The sequence below is a fragment of the Syngnathus typhle genome, linkage group LG5, assembly GCF_033458585.1.
Source record: "Syngnathus typhle isolate RoL2023-S1 ecotype Sweden linkage group LG5, RoL_Styp_1.0, whole genome shotgun sequence".
Classification (NCBI taxonomy): Eukaryota; Metazoa; Chordata; class Actinopteri; order Syngnathiformes; family Syngnathidae; genus Syngnathus; species Syngnathus typhle.
In genome coordinates, this window is record NC_083742.1 from 11,390,798 (window position 1) to 11,410,753 (window position 19,956).

Consider the following 19,956-nt stretch of genomic DNA (forward strand, 5'->3'; position numbering starts at 1 on the left):
AGCATGTCAGTAGTGTGTCTTCATTGCTTCTTTTGTGCTTGTGTGCAAGGTGAGGGATAGTAGCAAAGAACACATGGGCCTCCTGTCGTTCCTTCGCAAGACCACCAAGTATGAAGATAGTCAACATGTGTTGTGTAACCTCAACATTACCATGCCTCCATGTATCAAGGTACAACTGAGAGTCAGCGAACATCAACATTGTCTCTCGATCTTGAAACCAAGGTCATTGTTGTGAACTTGATTGGTAGGTTATTGGAAGTGAAGACCGCAGGCGAACTTTGACCCCGCTGGCTCTAAGAGAACGATACAGTGCGCTGAACGAACCTGCCATGGGTACGAATCACACGTCGCTACTTCACATGGTTAATCAAACGCACCTGAACAGGTTCTTACTGTGAAATAAGTAGTTTCATGTTTGTTGTGAGTGTCACGTGTTTTGCCCATTGCAGCATCGATGAGCGCCATGGAGAGGACTGAGCTTAAGATGGCTGTGATTGCAGAACAGTTGGGACTGAGCTGGGCTGGTAAGTCCAAACAATTGTTCTCCATATTGCTTTTCATGTTTGAAAGTTGAGGTTGTCCCTCCAACCACAGACACGGGGAAAAAAGGGATTTAAATTCACCTCTTTTGTTTTTTTGCGACTCCTCCTCCTCCTTAGAGTTGGCCCGTGAACTTCAGCTCAGTGTGGATGACATCAATAAGATCCGTGTGGAGAATCCCAACTCCCTGCTGGAGCAAAGTTCTGCACTACTCAACCTGTGGGCAACTCGCGAGGGCAAGCGAGCCAAAAGTCAGCGCGGACTGCCCCAATGTCACATTCACCATGCAGCTACCGACTGACCCGAGAGTAATCTTATTTGTTGTCTTGCACGGCTGCAGTGGAGACCTTGTACACAGCCCTGAACACCATCGACCGCATGGACATCGTCACCATGTTAGAAGGCCAACCAGCACAGCCCGCCAGACAAGGCTCTCGTGAACTCGGCAGACGACATAACGAAAGAGAACACCTCTCCCCTGCGATGACCAATGGTGAGCTCCCTACCCCAAATTTGATTTTGTATGAATCTTACCTTCCTCCCTAACAAGCTTTGAAGACCTCCCTGTTATTTCCTCACCCATCGTATGAATGCTGCCTTGAAACCTTTGCAGGAAGTAACCGCAGCAAAATGCTCATGGACTCAGGACACTCCTACTGCAGTACATCCCCTGTAGTGCCTTCCACTATTTATACTCATTGGGGAGAATTTTTGAAGTAGCTCCTTTATTGGATCTCATCTCAGATCTACCTACTGTTGTGAATGATCTTTTCTTCAGGGTTGTTTTGATAAGATGCAAGCATCCACTTTCTAAGTGCAGCACATTGTTGTACATGATCAGACCATACATGGATCGCAAGTGTTGCCTGACGATCAAAAGTCAGTACGCAGTTTTTTTACTCCTTTTTCTTGTGGTTTCTTTCACACATGCCTTACATCTTATTGACTCCATTTTCAACCCTGTTTGTGAGGTCTGACAGGCAATTCTGTGAAAACTGGAAGCAATATCACGAGATGTAACCAAGCATAGAAACCAAAGGCAAAGAAAGGAAGAAATAATTCAGATTACATCACATGTAAATCTGACTGCCGTCTTGTCTTGTCCTGTCTGCCTCCCAAAGGCATTTCCAGCTTTGTCGTTTGAATTGTGTTTTTTTTAATCTAATTAGTCGTAATACAACAAAATATAATCATTTTTCTATTTTGATCGTTTCATAACAATTCCAGTACCCTTAAATTTAAGTCTTTATTTAAAATAGATTCCTGATTGCCAAGAACGACGGTCGTAACTATATAGAGAGAGAGAATTAAAAATGCATCCTCTGAGTCCAGAGAGGCTTTCCTATTTAATTTTGATGAACTTGTCGTGCCTGATGTTGCATGGAGGCCGGTTTGAGTTTCTTGAGGACTAATAATGCTGTTGGTGCACTGAATGTCATTTTGGGAGCCCTGTTGTCATTCCCTGTGAATCTGTCCTCCACTCTTTCTGTGGACATGTCATTTGCAGCCTTTACTCTTCCTCCTCCTCACTGCTCTCCGAACTCTGACCTCATGCCGACCTCATGTTGACCTCTGACCCACATTTTTTCTTTGATTTTCTTGCGACGTTTTTGTGCATTTTTCTTTCGTGATTTCTTTTTTTTTCTTATAGAGCCTTGAAACTCCCACGTTTGTAAATGTCCGCTGTGTGAATGATTCACCTCACATAGGCTGTGTGTGCACTCAGCACCCACTGGGAGAGGGGAGGTGACCCTTGCTCTCTCCCCTACTTTGCGTCTATGTGCATCTCCCTATTCTTTCTATTTCCTCTTCCTCCACAATGTCCTTCCCTTGCCCTGCTTGCCTTGTTTGTGCATGCCTCCGCTGCATTGGCACACACATTGTTGGATGTGAGCAATAAGACTTCTGATCTCTAACAATGCATTGAAAACGCATGCCACGGGTACCTTTGCATGGCATGCCTACTATGCACGTTCTATTCTGTCCTCGGTGGTCTTCATATTTTGGGTGAAAAAGGTGGGGAACCTTTTTTTGTAACCAATGGCAAGGGTGTTCATGAATGAATGTTGTGGTTTTGTGGCTGATTCTCTGTCAACGGTGTTCATTTGATGGGTTGTTTTATGTAAACAATCAAAGTGTTATACTCTATTTGTATCAATTTCATATCGCACATCTCCTCTATCCCAATTCCCAATATGCCCTTGTTAGTTTGTCAATCTGTTTGGCTCAAAGTGAACATCATGTTTCTATTATGCCGATTCATGTCCTCCTGTAAGTGTGCGATTTGCCACTTTATTTCTGTATTACAGTATATATTTACAATGCTGTGCAAAGGTCTGTGAAAAAAAAAACACTAATTGACTCAAGCTCGCATTTCTCAGAGGTCTACTGGAGTTATATTGAATTAGCATTCATTCATTCATTAGCATTGGACCCAAGTCCAAGGTGATTTATAGACCAGTACCCATTCAGGACCCAAGTCCAAGGTGATTTATAGACCATTAGCATAATTTTAAAATCTATTCTGTAGGTGACAGGGAAAGCCTTAAGGACTGAAATTATATGTTCCGATGTCTTTGTTCTGGTCAGAATTCAAGGTGGGACATTCTCAACTCAACCCAACAACTTTTTGTATAGAGCACAACCACAGCAAAGTGCTACATATAAAGTAAAAAAAAGGAGACTTCTGACTTTTTTTTTTTTTTTCAATCCCGGTAACTGTATCTGTCCTTCTGAGTAACATGTCGTGAAAATAAGCTGACCTTTGCACAGTAATGTACATTTCACATCAGTGTCACTGCTTTGCTTTCCTGTCTTAATTCATTTTATTTTATTGATCACACTGTCAACGCCATCTGTTTGACAGATGTTTTTCCAATAGGTTTTGATTTATTACATGGAAGAGGGGAAGCTAGATAACTACTGTCATTTATTATGCTGCATTGCAGACTCCTAGGAAAAACTGGTGATCTCAACAAGTGGATGCTGATTTTTAGTAAAACCAATGAATACAAATTACTATACCTCATAATATATACAGATACTTAATTGAATTCTAAACAACTGACTCCAACTTTGACCAGCATTTCAAAATACTCACCTTGGTCAGGGGCAATAAACTGCATTGTCGCGGTTTTCTGGAGCAGAGAACTGCTTATTTGCAATTCATTAAGTCAACTGAATTAAGGTTGTTGTTTTTTTTACTTTTTTTTTTTTTTACTGTAAACTACTGGTAACATGGGAAATAGTAATTATATTCCCCCTATTATATTTGATATTACAACATAAAAGTCTATGGCCCTTTACAATGAATTTCATATTTTTAGACAATGTAACAAGCAACAGGCACTCGTCACTGCAGCAGTTTGGAGTGTGAAAGGCAGTGTAGCATGTAGGTCACAAGGTGGTTGAGGTCGCAAGTTGTCTCGGATGTCTGCTGCAGTCTCAGCAGTGCTCAAGCATGAACTGAATGAAACGCTGACACTTACTGTCCTCTTGCTCTCTTTCTGCTGTGCATGAACGCATGCTTGTGGTGGGAGGGGAGGGGGGTATATTCCTCCTATTTCACTGTATGCTCTACGTTCCACTTTACAGCCTGTTTACTTTGCTTACGTCAGCTTAAGTTCACCCCAGCTCATCACTTTCATGCAGATTACAAGTTATGTTTTGGTGCAGTCTTATTTGGCATAACAAAGTAAAATGAATAGAACTCCTGCTGCTGTGCTGTAGTACGTATATATAGCAAGCCTTCTAATTTATCACAGATGTGGGAGTGACCTGAGTCCACAGCCGCTTCTCTAATGTGATTCATCTAATTTAATACTGAATATTTCCACAACATAGAAACTCTCCAATACCTGTAAGTTCAAATGTTTTGATTGGATGAGAATTTTTGGAGACCACAAAGAGCGTGTGTTGTATGTATGTGACTGAGATTGCCTGCATGCATGCTCTCCAGCCTGACATTATCAACCTGCGGGGTTGAATGCATGCAGACGTGTGATGGCGATCTAGTGTGTCTGGATGAGAGGCACATGTTGCGAGCAGGTTGATTACAGCATGCTGGATGGACGAATCAGCTCCATTTTAGGGGGAGCTGTTACCGTTGTCGTCTCCCTGCAGGTGGCAGCCAGCAGAGCAGCATCAGTCTCAAGTGGGCCTTGGTCTAACTTTGTTGGTCCATATGTGTCTGCTGCTGCTTCTACTGAAACCCCCCTAATCTTCCCAAAAAAAATCCTTGCTCTTTTTTCTCAGCACTTTGCACTCCTATACCTCTCTGATTGTTTTGGCTCGTCTTGTAATTGCTTCCTAGTCCTTTCCCGTTTCCATCACCTTCAGCCTCCTCTACCCCTCCCCATTTTGCCAAGCTCCTGGGCAAAGGGGCGCTCTCCCCCTTCCCAGGTTCCCAGTGCCGCGCTTGTGAGGTGGGGAGCAAGGTGGGGGGGCCGGGTGTGAGTGTGCTTTTCTGTGTGTCACTCCAGGTTATGGGCTGGCGCAGGATGAGCTTCTGTCCCCGGCCTCCATGCAGTACAACCTGCCCTCGCCTCTGGGCGCTGAGCCTTACTGGCAGGAGGTCTCCAGCCTGGACTGCGCGCCCATTGCCACCACAGAAGAAGACACCCTCATGGAGATGTCCGACGTGCAGGTGTGGCCCTCGGGCAACTCCCCATCTCTGGTGCCTGTGGAGGATTCCTCGCTGGAGTGCAGTAATGCCGACGACTCAGAGGGCCTGCTCGGGTTGCCCTACGGAAGTCTGGGTCGGCCGGCCAGTCGGGCTAGCGCCGCCAGCGGAGGGGGCGTCGTGCTGAGCGGCTCAATCGAAATGCCCGAGGACGATTCGGAGATGGGCGTTGACTCGCTTAGCACCGCCACGCCGGCCTCGCTCGGCGGCACCATCGCTGGTATCAATCTTAACGGACTGAACAATGGTCAGGGGTCAGAGGCGAGTTCGGAGTTATCGGTCGTCGCTAGCACGACTGGTGGCAATGAAGGAGGAGGAAGAGAAGGAGGAGGAGGAGGAGGTGGAGGGTGTCAGGGCTCAGAGGAAGGGCTTTCTCTTGTTTCAGGACAGCAAAGGGTGTATGCCCGACTCAGTGAGTCACCCGGTCTCACCTGTGTTGCAGATCGGAATGGTGACAGGTGAGTTTGACCCCGCCACCTTCCATCAGAAAAACAATCTGTGTCAATATACAATGGAAGTACTGCATGTCACATGGGGTCCATTTTGCCTGAGGGCTCATTCACACAAACACGAGCATAAACAACACCATACAAATAAATTTGTAGGCTATTAGTGGGCCAAATCGATTTTTTGTTTTTTTTATCCGGCCATTTTCTATAGCAGGGGTTACCAATGTGGTACCCATGTTAGATTTTGTAACTAAGGCATGTATGTACCTGACAGGAACTACAGAAGTTTATTCAAGGCCTCCCCGTTATGTATTAGAAAGAAGCCATTTAAAATAAAGTGTAAAGCCTCATTACTGTATTTTAATGCGTATCACCATTTAGCATGTGCTCTTCCATTTCAGGTCATCTAATAATGGAAGTGGAAATGGAGGCAGCTCATTCATTTCCTACCTGCAAGAACAAACAGCTCCAGGGTGGACCCCAGTCACAAACGCACAGGCCTGGGTGGCCAACCAGACAAAATCCAGACCGGTCATTGACACTATGATATCGTCATGCTGCAACTCCATGGACGGAGACCAATCTCATTTGTCCCAAGAGGCTTTGCTGCAGCCCGTGAGGGACATGGGCCACTCGGAAATTCTACGAGGGCACTTCCGGGGCACCCAGCCGTTTGAGAAGGGTTTAGGCTTCCCGCAGAGGGCCCCAGAGATGAGAGCCTGGGATGACGTGCGCTTCAAAGGACAGGTGAGCAAACACTCAGCGTTGCTGCTAACAAACAGTCAAAAATGGAGAGCAAGTCATCATCTTGTTAGACTGCCGGTATAAGCCATGACATATTTGAGTAAGACTCGCTACACACATATTTTTAAGTTAGCAAGAAGCTGTCAAATTTGACAAATGTGTATATTTTCTCAGTATACCTACTTAATTTTGTCATTCTTAGAAGTATCAGATTCCTCCCGCAATATCCAAAGTGTACATAAAACACGCACAGTCCAAGGCCGAAGATGGTCACAAACAGCATGTGGGGCCAAATATAGCAAGAATTCGCACTGTCTTACTCATGTTACACAGTCCCCGCCCAGGTCCGTCCCACGTGTTGACTTTCATGACATCACACTGTAAAGGACAACCACAACTTTGGAAATGTGGACGCACAAATAGACATTTGCTTCCAGACCATGAGTATTTTTTGTGTACTTTATCAGGCTTTCTTTTTATTTCAAAGTCATGGAGACATTATTGTTATTTTACTGCAGTTTAGTTGTAACTGCCCATCATGGCGATGCTTTTGTGTACTTGTACGTATGTGTTAATCCGTGCAAGAGCCAGTAAGTGCGAAAAGTAATGACTACATCAAGAATGGTTGTGTGTGGCTGCCCAGTGTCACAAAAGTATCTCGAGGTATTTAAAGCTCACAGATCACATGGCCAAAGCGACAGAGAGGTGGGAGTAGAACTCCCCCATGCACCCCCCCCCTCCCCCTCCCAAAGTCATTGACAGGGTGTCACTGATCCACCAGTGGGAAGGAATCGTGTCCTGAGGGAAAGGGCCCACTGCCCGCTTTATGGAAGGATAGGAACGAAAGAGCAAAATTTTGACCGTGAAGGCAGGCTGGGGGCAGCAGCTGTCGCTGGGTTTGTTTTTTTCGGGGGAGAGGCGTCGCTGAAGGCTTGGTGAGCTCTCTGCGGCGTGCATGTCAAAGGCCTACGCGAATCCAAGGCTGATCCAAGCGGGGCAATGTGGGCCCTGGTGACAGAGCTCCTCTTCAGCTTGGTGCTGCTGGCCTTTCTGGTCATCAGCTGTCAGAACGTGCTGCACATAGCCAGCGGCTCCGTGCGCTCGCTGCTCACCTTCATCCACGTTCAGCTTGACCGCGAGCTCGGTGAGGTGGAGGGCGTGGCTGACGAAGAGGAGAATGTCACTACAAGGGTGGTCCGCAGGAGAGTCATCCTCAAGGTACCTCAGGGAGGGAGGACAGGAATATTGGCTGCAATGTTTGACCTTGCTCTTAAGAGCAGTTTGACTTTTTTTTTTTATCTGCGGAACACCTTTGCAGTTGTTAAGATAAATGTACGAGTTTGAAGATATTCTTTTGGACCACACGCAATGGCGGAGTTGGCAGAGTGGTACAAGGTCATAACCCCCCCCCCCCTTCCCCCCTTTGAAATATGCTTGGACCCCCTCCCAGGTGCCAGGCCAGATAATTAATTGACTTTTGGGTATTTTAAGATTTTTGCAGCAATTTTTTCTCAACATTGGTTAGTATCTGTGTTAAATTCAAAGGTATCCATGGCAATGGCAGTTGTTTTTCGCACAAGCTACAAGCAAGTCATCGTAAATACTCTAAAGCGGTTACACTGAGGTTAAGCCTATTCCAACAAGACCAATTCCTTTTATTGTGCAATTAATTTTCCTGAATGTTTTCTATAACTACTAGTTATAGAATGTTGATCACTTTCCTGTTTGCAGGGGGATGAGGCTGAAGATCTTCCGGGGGAACAGGTCAGCGAGGAGCAGTTTACGGACGAGCATGGAAATATCATCACTAAAAAGGTCAGACACTTGTCATTGTTGTGTTACTGTGTAACAGCATTTTATTGGACACTCAACAATAGTTGGTAACTTAATGCGTCAATCACTATAAAGCAGGAGAGCGCTATGATTTCTTGTTGGAAAAAAACATTATTTTTTTTAATTATTACCAACTTGGTATAATGTTGAAACATGCCATCTTTATGCTATTATGAATATTAAATTGTGAAAATGTCTGCGACCCACTCCCCACTCTACCGCTGCTTGTGTCAGATTGTACGAAAGGTGGTGCGCAGAGGCAAGGGCGAGGACGGCGTTCAGGACGTGAGCGTAGACGGTTCTCTGCAGGACGCCAACGAGCTGGAGGTGGACGCCGAGCAGTTCATGAGCTACGCCATCCTGGGCCGGGAAAGCAGCAAGGTGGGCTTCTGATCTGCAAGCCGGTTGTGTCACCACTCCCCTGCCCTTCCTTTAGACCAGATGGACTGAATCAAATCAGATGATGCAGTCATCTGATGTGGCGCTTTGATTTACATCATGTTTCTTGGTGAGGCTTGAGTGAGCTCCTGAGTCTTATCAAGGTCACCAAGAAGCTTAACATGCATGAGCTTCACTATGATGATGATCATAATTTTAAAGAGGTTAAGAAGAAGCGTGTGATGTATGTGGGACAAGAGTGGAACCTCCAAAGTTGAACACAATCCGTTATGCGATGCTGGTTGAAATCAATGTTGATTTTCCTTTCCCTTCATTCATCCTTTCATCCATGCATCTATCCATTTTGTATCGCGCTTGTCTTTAGCTGGAGCCTAAAATCGCTGACTCTGCGTAAGAGGCAGGGTAGACCCTGCAATGGTTGCCAGTAATTAAAGGCTACACACAAAGAACCATTAGCACTAACATTTACACCTATGAGCTGTTTAGACACTTCACATTTATATTTTTGAAAAAAATCTCCTGACCTGATTTTATGCCATAGCTAATGCATTAGTTATTGTACTGATCATCATCACACGTTTTCTTTCTGTCATTTATCACCACTTGGGCTTCTTTGATGGGGTCACTAAAATGAGTCATGTTAGGTCAATCGTCTCACCACATTTGCTATTTCATGTCGAGTTTTCGTCTGAAGCATATTTTTCCCCAACCATTTTGCTCAAACTCCATATTGTGTCACTCTTTAGCGTTCACCTTCGGAGGTTCCTCTGCATGTACGTTGAAAGCAAAATGGCTCCGCTGCTGTCATCACTCCAGCTTTAATGCTCACCAATCACTCGATTAGAGTTTCCAGCGATTGTAACAATCACTAAACTGCACCTACCTCCCGTGTTTGTCCTGTATGTCGACAAAGCCTTCATGAATGAGACCTCATTAAAGTCTGTAGTACTTCAATTGTGACTCTGTGCTGTCAATCCACCCTTCATTTCTCCAGTTCACATAGCTGACATAGTTCTTATCTTCAGTTGCCAGCCACCGCTTTTGTCCTTGCCTGCCTCTTAGTATATTTATATATCTATATACGTGTATATCATTTCTTTGTTCCCCCTTGTTTCCCTCTTTCTTCACCTCTGACTGTTTTTTATTCTGTCCATCCCCTTGTTTTATTTTGCCTCTCTGGTTTCCCTCAACTTTTTGCCTCACTAATATTCCCTCCCACCTTTGGTTCCGTCCCTGTCATCCCATCTCTTCCTCCGACTGTAGCCCGATACTGTGGATACTATGAAGAAAGGTGCTCAGATAGTGAAATGTGCCAGCCTGCGAAGAGTTAAGCAGTGAGGCAGGCTGAGTGCTGCTTTCCCGCAGGTACGGGACTCACCCACAGTGCGCCTCGTTATGACGTGTGCTGGGCGAGACCATTTAATCCACTCTGTGGATTAAATGCCATTGAATGTACCTTTAACTTCACCACTAATACTACTGCTATGTGATGCAGGCACAGCAAAACGGAAAGATGACTACTAAATCATTTTGATGAACAGCAAAGTTTTGAGTATATTCATAGAATTGCATTTATAAAGGCAGCTTTTTATTTTGTTGTATTTGTTTATTGTACGTGTGTAGTAATATCCTGTGTATGAAGATTAAGGTTCTGAGTCGGAGGGGTGAATAATGTAATTACTCTTGAATTCAGAGTAGCTATGATGGTGTGTTTGTTGTCAAGGTCAACGTGACCTTGCTTTTGTGCATCTTTGCGAGCTTGTATCTATGTGCACGTGCATATGTGTGGTACTTGCCCTTTCCAACTGTGGGGGCTATTACATTCCTTGGATTGTTGGTACTTCTAGTAATTGACAGCTGAACGTTCAGCAAGCTCAACACAATTCTTTATGCTCGCTTACATGTTGTTAACAGGATATCCAATGCAAAGGGAGGTGGAGGATAGATAAAGTTCAAATATGGTCAAGTATTTCTTTCATAAGACTACTTTTACAGTGAACACCTGCCTTTTTGAAGGGGGTAACCTAACATTTCCTGGAAAATCTCACTTATTTATTGTTTTTTGTGCTGAGGCCAAAGCAATAACAGTATTGCTTTGTCACCATCTGGTGGTATCTTGCTGTCAGTGGACTGTTGAAGAGAGTTGAGGAGCTTTATTTAAGCAAGATTAGTTTCCCCCCACAATCTTGTGTACCGTATTTTCCGCACTATAAAGCGCACCGGATTATAAGGCGCACCTTCAATGAATGGTCCATTTTAAAACTTTGTCCATTTATATGATATATACATTTGGCCCGCAGGCCGTACTTTGGACACGCCTGCTGTAGTGGCTCAATATTGGTCCATATATAAGGCGCACCTGATTATAAGGCGGACTATCGGCTTTTGAGAAAATTGGAGGTTTTTAGGTGCGCCGTATAGTCCGGAAAATACGGTAATTGACTGACAATTACAGTACAGTAATGTCTTGAGCTGTAAGTGACCCGACTTGAGTTTTGCAATCTGTTAGTCGTCATTTTGAGTGAGTAGAATTTTTGCGAGCAACCATTTATGATAGTAGCTCTGTATGGTGGCAGTGAACTCACTACACGTCACAAGAAAAAGCAATTTGCCAAATAATGAATGCTTATTCTATTCTATCTGCGTGAGTGCATTATACTGCCACCCGTAGCCAGGTTGCATACAACAGAATGTCGCAATGATTTCCGAATTAAATTCTACCTAATCTTGTTATAACTACATTCTTTTGCAAAGCAGAATATTATGAGGTGACATTTTCCTTACTGAGAAACACATTCATATTTTATTGTTGTTGTTGTTATATGGAGTGTGGATTAACATAATTTTAATTTCAATGGGCAAGACTATATCTGACACAATTGTTTTGAGTTGCAAGCACGAAACAAATTATACTCAATATCTCAGTACTTAATAGTATAAACCTATCTGTGATAATTCAGAGTACATGTTGACCCCAAAGGCTCAGCCACTTTAGTTTGCATGCCTAATAGTCATTGTTATCATCAATAGTAGTTTGAAAATGTGGTCTGGGGAAATTGGCATTGTTCTAAATGAGCATGTGTTCCTCTGTCCTCAGAGTTCTCTGCAGGAGTCGAGCCCGTCCCCCAAAACCTCCTACATGGACACATGACCAGCAACAGCTGACACAAACTGAAGAACACTCTCAAACAAGCAAACAAAACAAAAAAGGCAGACAAAGGAAATGAATGGCACCAAGTCACTGCTGTCGCACATACCGGAAGGATAATTGTAGTTTTTACCAACCTCTTTATTTTTTTTTTATTTCAAAACAAAAACAAAAAACAACAACATGAGGACAAACTACTAAACTAGAAGCATGATTTCCTATAAAACAAAACAGACAAAAAAGTAGCACCCAAAACATGCTTCCTGTTGTCTGTCAGCATGAGCGACTGTCACCGCATGGCCTGTCTTTAGCTACAAACTCCGAAAGTGGGTGAGGGTGCGGGTTGGGGGGGGGGGGGTCATGGGACAAGTCAGCTGGGTGCAATGCAGGCTACGTGTGATCCAATCAGAAAACATCATCCAACCAGGAAACAGTATTCTAACTTTCCAAAAAACGGGAGCAACAACAGTTACAGTAGAGCTCTGTGTAGTGGCGACCTATGACCTCTCCTTGAGCAAAAAGCAGCACTACAAAAAAATCAGTGCTACAACCATCACCTAAGGATAAGTGTCTTGTACATAGTATGGTATGCACTAAATTGTAGTGTATTGTTGTTTAACATCCCCACTGATGCTGCTACAGTACTCTTCCCTCCCATTCAATCTGAACCTACACTATATATATATATATATATATATATATATCTTTGTGAGGACAGCAACATACAGATGTGACCTACCTTTTCCCATGCTCTCCATGTGCTTTTTTTGCCCCTCTGATTTGACACAGAGTATGACATGTCATTTACTGTTACAGTACAGGTGTGAAGGAGGCCGTGTGTGACCTTCCCGCAATAAGACATTGGAAGTGGCAGATAACCTGGAGAAGTTATGTCGCGATTTTCTTATACTCGTGAGGTTTAAGTTCATCAAAGTGAGCCAAAGTACAAGTTTTGCTTCCCGTTATGACCTGAAACAATGTAGCAGTACTGTCCACCTCCAGAACCCCTGATGGCATCCAAAGTCATCCCTATCCTTGAGGCTATTAGGATGTCACCCGTTTTGGTTGAAGGGCGTCAATATGTTGAGCTTCCGTGTTTGTCCGCTTGGCCACGTGTAGCAGAGCCGGCCAGCAATCACTGTGAAGAGAGACTGAGCCACAACTGTGAGCCCACCCTCGCTCAAGCGTGTTTAGTGGTCATTATGTCTTGTGCTGAGGAAGCAATAATTACGCTAACAAAAAGAAACGGAGAGAGGATTCCGGGGGTCACAGTCGGGCATTCAGTCTGTTAGTCGCAGCTTTACTCCATTCAGAAATGATGTCAGTACATTTGAATTGCACATGTGATCACTTTGCCTCTTTGAAACTATTTTTGAAGTCGTTCAAAGAGGCCGTTGATTTGACATTAGGGGAAAGTGTCGTCATGCTGATCATTTGTCAGCAAAGTAGTTCACTATTTGTTTTGTCACCACCATTACAGTCAATTCCCAAGTCGAAAGATTGATTTAACTTGGGAAAATGTGCCATCTCATATCATTTGACTACCTGCAAGCCTTTTCTTTATGGGGTTGTGTTGACAACCACTGATTAGTCTCACAAAAAGTTGCAATAAACATGGATCTATTATGTGTTTGTTTTTTAGCAGCCACAGATGAATGTAAAGTCTTGGTAATACTGTACTTGTTATGTGTTAATGTATTGACTCTATTCTATAGTAGATGAAAAATATACTGTACACACTGTACTTGCTGTTGATCATCAATCACCCTCATGGAAGCATATGTTACATTAATTTGACTCGAACCACAAACATTGTTGACACTAAGCATCCCTTTTCTGTTTGATGCATTTCCATACACCAATGAGGTAAAGAGAAAAAGTATAATGCTACACTTCCCCTTATGTTTTGCTCATAAGGGCTTTGTTTTTAAAGCAGGGGCTGCTATTGATGTCAGGGTTGGGTTGGGGTTGGGGTTGGGGGTCTATTATGAAGACAATAGATGCTGCAACAAAAAGTCCCAGTGGCTCCAATGGTTAGATGATGACGAGTATTTTTCCTCAACACAGCCCACCCCCAAACCCCCCCGCCCCCCCACGCCTTACCCTATACTGTACAGTATTTTCCTCATGGTGACGCGCGGAGGAGTCTCGCTATTACGTGCACGCAGAGAGACGCTTTATTCTGATGAAGAGATAACAGAAATGACACCATGCACCAATTCACGCAAAATATTTCCATTGCAAAAATTAGGGAGGACATGTACTGTATATTCCTTTTAGAATGGATGGATATTAACGCAATAGCATATTACTCAATACTAAGGAATGCAAATGCACACATGCACAGAAAATGTTTTTAACATAAAAGGCTATACATATATGTATATGAATATATATGAGAATATATATATTTACTTAGAATGCTATGCACCCCTACGTTTCAACTGGGATTCTAGTTATGTTATGGATGTACTTTTAGCATCAAACCTTCAGATGTAGCTACAAAGAGACTGTTGACTTCTGGGTAATGCCTGCACCTGAGGATGAATAAGGGTCTCGCGGGTATTTGAACTTGTTTTGTTTGCATTTTTTTATTATTGTTATGGGGAAGCAAACATGAATTTTAAGTCGACATGTACAAAAAAAAAAAACTTTCAATCAAATCAAATCCAAGAACATCTGTTGACAACCTACTCTGTACACCAGCTCAACATTTACAAAATTAATAAAGAAATGCAATGTGTTTGTGGATGTTTTATTTTAGATGATCAAACAAATCATGCACCTCTATCTTACACAATTGCTACAACATAGTGATGAAAAACAAAATATGTTGGTTACTTTATTAAGTACCTCATAATCATACAGTAGCTGTTAAATTCCCCACCAAAAAAAAAAAAACATTATTTCCCTCTCCTCAGCCACTTGGTCCAGCTCTTCTGGGGGAAGTCCCAGGCTAGACAGGAGACATAATCCCTTAAATCCAATATGTCCTGGGTCATCCCATGGGGCCTCCTCCCAGTAGGATGTGGTGGAACATCCTCACCAAAGAGGCATCCAAGGAACATCCTGACCAGTACTTGGACCCCCCCTGCACCCATGCACAGATGTGACTGGACCTTGACTGATACATAGGGCGGTTGAGGAATTAATTGGGAAATATATTTTAGATTACTGAATGATTGAATCACTGTTGGCCACTTGGGGGCGGTGTCCGCTCACTGTGTCCATGTGTAGATGTTACTGAGCCTGTCTGTCTGGTCTGGTTTTGTGTTTGTGCAAGTAAGGGGACGTGTTTAGTTCGTAACAAAGAACCTGAACCTCCCGTGCATTTGTAAGCGCCTGCTGAAATGTGACCGTTTTTACACGTATTTGCACTTACTCAGGTATTTATATTTGTTTATGCAAGAATTGTTGTATCCGAGGCACGGCGCGGTGGTGGAAGCTCAGCTGTACTGGAGCTAAAAGCAGATTGTTTGGTTAGCTCCATTCTACTTTGGTTTCAAACGTGTACTCTGGACTGGAGAACATGTCCACCGAGTGCCAGGCGAGCAATGCTACGGCCATCCCGTCGATCAGAAGGGTGGCCATCCACGATGCCGAGCACATGCCCCAAGATTACTCCACTACTCCCGGCGGCACCCTTTTCAGCACCACTCCGGGTGGTACGTACATTTTTTCGTCATCACTTTGGTCATGTGAGTCCCCCATGAGCGTGGATAATGGATGTTGCAGACATTTAGTTTGCCTTCAGTCGAGACAAGCTACGCTAATGCTAGCTGCTCTGGTTCACGGTCGCTTATGACAGGAAATGTTTCAGCTTGAGCAGCAAACTTCCATTCGTTTTCACATCTATTCTGTGTTTTAACTCCTCACTAAAGCTAAAGACCCGCTCCACTCTGCAAGTTCAACAGAACAAAGTTTTAATCTCGTCTGCAAGTAATGTTAAAGGGACATCCTCATTTGATTATCTTTCATATACATGGGTTGTATTAATTGACTATTGCTCGGTGTGTGACGTCACTCCTCATTCAGTTATTAGGAATGTATTAGGAGTCAGTATGTAAGGAAGGTTATAATTGATGAGATTCATCCATTCAACAAATAACACCTACCAAACCAACCTTCCCACACTTGGATGGTTGTATTTTCCTCAATTCAAAAACGTGAAACCTCTTGAATAGAAGAAGGAAAGCAAATTTATAAATATACTATCAGCAACCTTCAGCTGAGTGTGGCAATGGGGATAAAGGAGTCCAGAAAAGCATTGACTGGATCAAATCAGGCATGTTTTGGAATGATGATTTGTGTGTCTACTCTAAAGGTACCAGAATTATCTATGACCGAAAGTTCCTGCTGGGGTGTCGCAGCTCTCCACTGGCCAAGACCCCTCCGCGCCTTCCAGACATTCCCGGTGTGACAAGTCCTCCCTCCGCAGGAACCAATGACAAGAAGGCCAGCGATGGAGAACGACTAAACAACAGTGGTGCAGCTCCAAACAACACCAGTGGTATGTTCAAGAGAACTGCTATAGAATATTTTTTCTTCAATTTTACAAAATCTTCATACAAGCCAAGTCTATTGAATCAAAATAACACACAAACACGTAGAATTAAAGCTACAGTGAATGCTTTTATAAATTCTTAGGTGCACAGGTAATGCATTAATTATCATTTTGTTAGAAAACATTTTACACTTGCACAGTTTATGATGTTTGGAGATTACAAATGATGTGCAAGGAACTCATTTGCCCCAGGGATGGAAGAATACGTCACCAACCCCGACACACTCACTCACTGCGAGACTTGTTTTTTTCTTTGATCATTTTATGTTTATAGACATCAAAACAAAAATTGCACAAGAAATTACTGCAAATATGACTTTACAACTAAGGTTGAAAGGTTAATTGCATTTGCCATATAAAGAAGTTTTGAAATTATTTGCTAATCGCAAAGGCTGAGATTTGACTGGTCGTCAGAGCAAGGGATTCTGCAGGCATACATCTCATAAATACAAGGGTAATAAAAACTGTGTCTTTGTTTGTTTTTAAGTTGATGACGCACAGTTTGAAATGGACATCTGAGTGGACCAAGTGTCGCGCGAAACGTACCAAGATCCTGTGAAAAGAACCTCAGTACTACCATCTTGTCCAAAAGGCTGTTTCCATTCTGTTTTCACCACCCAGAATGAATGTGATTGCCTTAAGGCTCAAAGCAAGTGTGCCTTACTCCAAGTTGAAAATGTACACTTAGCAACTTGCCTGTTAGCGTACTGTGTAAACTGAGACAATCAGAATTGAAGAGACCAATCACTAATTATCTCCACAAACTGTTATGAAATTTCTCCAGATATCATTTGTAATGTATAAACAAGTTAATTTCCTAAAAGAGTACCATTTTGATTCTGATCCGTAAGTTTGTGAGAGTCACAACATTAAAGAAGATACAATAAGAGAAAATTCTTGTGTGTGCTTGTGATCTGCTTTTGCTTCTATTTAAATACACAGTCCGTACCATCTCCGATTGCCACATATATGTACTTGCTTAAATGTTATTCAGAACAAAAGACACATCAGTTTGACCTTGAGTTTATCTTTATTTCTACACAGTGTGGGGAAGGATTTTTTTTGGCCGTTGCAAGGTCTCCTGCTGCAAGGTCTCAGCAAAATTCCTCAAAGGGCTCACCACCAATTGATAAGCTCAGCGGCCTGTGCGTAGAAGAAAGGTCAATATACATGTGTGCCAACTCCCACTACCAACCTGTCAGGGCTCGCTGTTAGAAACATTTGAAAGTGAAATAATATTACCGCTAAACAGGGACATGGTATTTAATAAAACATACACATTAATTCCAAGATGTTCATGCCATATTTTTGTTTAACACAGAAGTCTACATTATGTTGGTGTGAATGTCCCAATACATTTGTACATATAGTATATGGTCTTCCAGCTGCAAAAACAAAAATCCAACAATACAGTATATTGTGAGCATTTACGATCATAAATAGACCCAATGGACCTTGTGTGACCGACAAAATAATCAAAGCTTGACGAGCCAGCCGAGTAAGAATGTCATCCGTCTGCATGTGTTGCTGGAAGTGAAGTGTGGATTGGACCGTTTCATGTGATCACTTCCATTCCAGCCTGTCCTTCCTCTACAGTAGCCTTCTGGACATCCAGACGCTTGTGCTCACCCCACTACCCCCACCGTGGTCTGCTGGCCTCAACCCTCTCCTTGTCACCTTTGCTTCCTGACACCCCTTCATCTAAATAAACAAATGCTACCGCTTCTCCCCCCCCCCCATCCCCTCATTGATCCATCACACCCAGCATGTGTGATCACAATCAACAAAAGAGGCCAGAGATGGCCGTTGATGACTAATGATGTGACCCCAGCGAACTATTCATAGGAGCAGACGGATTTCAAATCATGAAAAAATGTATATTGAAATATTTTTTTGCCTAGTACACTACTTGCTCTTAAACATACAGTACATTATTCAGTGGATATATTGCTGTTATTTTGTACTTATCCTGTCTATATTACACATTAAGGCCTTCTACACAAGTGCTTCATATTGACTCATTGTTGTCAATCAGATTTCAAATTTGCCTCACGAGGTCAGCTAACTACCTGTCCCACAATGACATCTGCATTTTCCCATCCTTAATCAGTTGATCAGAGCGAGCCAAATCCAACAAGAAAAATACTTCTGTTGTGAGCAGCAGACATGAATATATTTAATAATCAGCAGCATGGCTGGTGACAGTGATCTATTGCATTACAATTCCTTATCATTTTGGTATATTATTAAATAAGTATTGTGTCGGAACTGCACCAGATTAGTGTTGGCTCGTGAGTGAACGATTCGTTCAATAGAACGAATTTATTTTCAATGAACGAGTGAGCGAATCACTTCCTAAACGATTTTTCCCTAATGAAGTGGCCTGTGATTAGGTACACCTCATGGACACTTCAATAGGTACACTACACGAGGTAAAAAAAAAAAAAAAAGAAAGAGAATAAATAAATAAAGTGTAGCGAACGATTCGGTGAACAATTCTTTGGAACAAACCTTTTGAGTGAACCGATCCTAAAGATCAGTTCACTTTAAACAGGAATGCACATCACTACTATAAGAAAGTGCAGATGGCCAAAGGATTACAGGTTGAGATAGCCGAATGCTTAGTGACATGAGCTCTTACTCAGCAAGGACTTGGTTCAATCCCAAGTGTGGGCATACTTCTAAATGTTCTTTTAGACTTGGAACCTCGCTTTGTATGCAGTTTTTACGTTTAGCTCCTGCAGAACGTGAAAATGAACAAAATCTTTTCACGCAGGTGCGTTTAATGAGGGTCACTTGGAAAACATGTTGGAACGCGGCCCCGAGGACTAGAGCTTGACACCTGTGACCTTTGACCATGATATTTCCCTAATAAAGTGGCCTGTTATTAGGTACACTTGAAAATGGCGGTGTACCTAATGGAGTGTCTGTGTGATTCCCTCGTTAAGTGCACCTGCGTGAAAACTTTTAGCTCCTGCGGAACGTGAAAGAAGCTAAAACTTTTCACGCAGGTGCGCTTAACGAGGGTCACTTGGAAAACATGTTGGAACGCGGCCCCGAGGACTAGAGCTTGACACCGGTGACCTTTGACCATGATATTTCCCTAATAAAGTGGCCTGTTATTAGGTACACTTGAAAATGGCCGTGTACCCAATGGAGTGTCTGTGTGATTCCCTCGTTAAGTGCACCTGCGTGAAAAGTTTTAGCTCCTGCGGAACGTGAAAGAAGCTAAAACTTTTCACGCAGGTGCGCTTAACGAGGGTCACTTGGAGAACATGTTGGAACGCGGCCCTTAGGACTAGAGCTTGACACCTGTGACCTTTGACCATGATATTTCCCTAATAAATTGGCCTGTTATTAGGTACACTTGAAAATGGCGGTGTACCTAATGGAGTGTCTGTGTGATTCCCTCGTTAAGTGCACCTGCGTGAAAAGTTTTAGCTCCTGCGGAACGTGAAAGAAGCTAAAACTTTTCACGCAGGTGCGCTTAACGAGGGTCACTTGGAGAACATGTTGGAACGCGGCCCTGAGGACTAGAGCTTGAGACCTGTGACCTTTGACCATGATATTTCCCTAATAAATTGGCCTGTTATTAGGT

General features: G+C 43.1%; 2 protein-coding genes and 1 long non-coding RNA gene across 13 annotated transcripts in view; 2 read left to right on the plus strand and 1 right to left on the minus strand.

Annotated features, from left to right (window-relative positions):
* Positions 1-14,537, plus strand: part of ank1a (ankyrin 1, erythrocytic a) — a 32,690-nt gene extending 18,153 nt beyond the window's left edge. For 6 of the 10 annotated variants that reach the window (XM_061277984.1, XM_061277978.1, XM_061277980.1 and 3 more), the window contains 11 exons: positions 50-169; positions 249-333; positions 450-524; positions 660-791; positions 881-1,033; positions 5,022-5,679; positions 6,072-6,417; positions 8,146-8,229; positions 8,482-8,628; positions 9,910-10,011; positions 11,744-14,537. In XM_061277984.1, coding sequence (XP_061133968.1) covers positions 50-169; positions 249-333; positions 450-524; positions 660-791; positions 881-1,033; positions 5,022-5,679; positions 6,072-6,417; positions 8,146-8,229; positions 8,482-8,628; positions 9,910-9,984 — 1,875 coding nt within the window. In that variant the 3' untranslated portion in view covers positions 9,985-10,011; positions 11,744-14,537. Of the gene's footprint in view, positions 1-49; positions 170-248; positions 334-449; positions 525-659; positions 792-880; positions 1,034-5,021; positions 5,680-6,071; positions 6,418-7,145; positions 7,633-8,145; positions 8,230-8,481; positions 9,601-9,909; positions 10,012-11,743 lie in introns of those variants that run through there. The other 4 variants (XM_061277986.1, XM_061277979.1, XM_061277987.1 and 1 more) reach the window with 4 other exon arrangements.
* LOC133153813 (uncharacterized) lies at positions 3,453-6,699 on the minus strand. The gene is made up of 3 exons (XR_009714391.1): positions 6,598-6,699; positions 6,121-6,441; positions 3,453-5,652 (listed from the first exon to the last, which is right to left on the minus strand). It is a non-coding gene; the product is annotated as an uncharacterized LOC133153813 (long non-coding RNA).
* Positions 14,538-15,030: 493 nt separating the features above from the next.
* eif4ebp1 (eukaryotic translation initiation factor 4E binding protein 1) lies at positions 15,031-17,252 on the plus strand. Of its 2 annotated transcripts, XM_061279616.1 has the most exons (4): positions 15,031-15,180; positions 15,279-15,459; positions 16,119-16,304; positions 16,846-17,252. In XM_061279616.1, exons 2-4 carry the CDS (start codon positions 15,324-15,326, stop codon positions 16,875-16,877), a joined length of 354 nt encoding a protein of 117 aa, XP_061135600.1. In that variant the 5' UTR covers positions 15,031-15,180; positions 15,279-15,323; the 3' UTR covers positions 16,878-17,252. The 2 variants fall into 2 exon arrangements, with proteins under 2 accessions (XP_061135600.1, XP_061135598.1); XM_061279614.1 differs by having other exon boundaries at positions 15,031-15,459.
* The last annotated feature ends 2,704 nt before the right edge of the window (positions 17,253-19,956 follow it).

What these genes read in the sequence shown, in the direction of transcription:
- eif4ebp1 (XM_061279614.1), top strand. Translation starts at nt 15,324, where the DNA reads ATGTCCACCGAGTGCCAGGCGAGCAATGCTACGGCCATCCCGTCGATC. An exon ending in TTTCAGCACCACTCCGGGTG is followed by an intron (nt 15,460 to 16,118) that starts GTACGTACATTT and finishes TCTACTCTAAAG; the next exon opens with GTACCAGAATTATCTATGAC. An exon ending in AGCTCCAAACAACACCAGTG is followed by an intron (nt 16,305 to 16,845) that starts GTATGTTCAAGA and finishes TTTGTTTTTAAG; the next exon opens with TTGATGACGCACAGTTTGAA.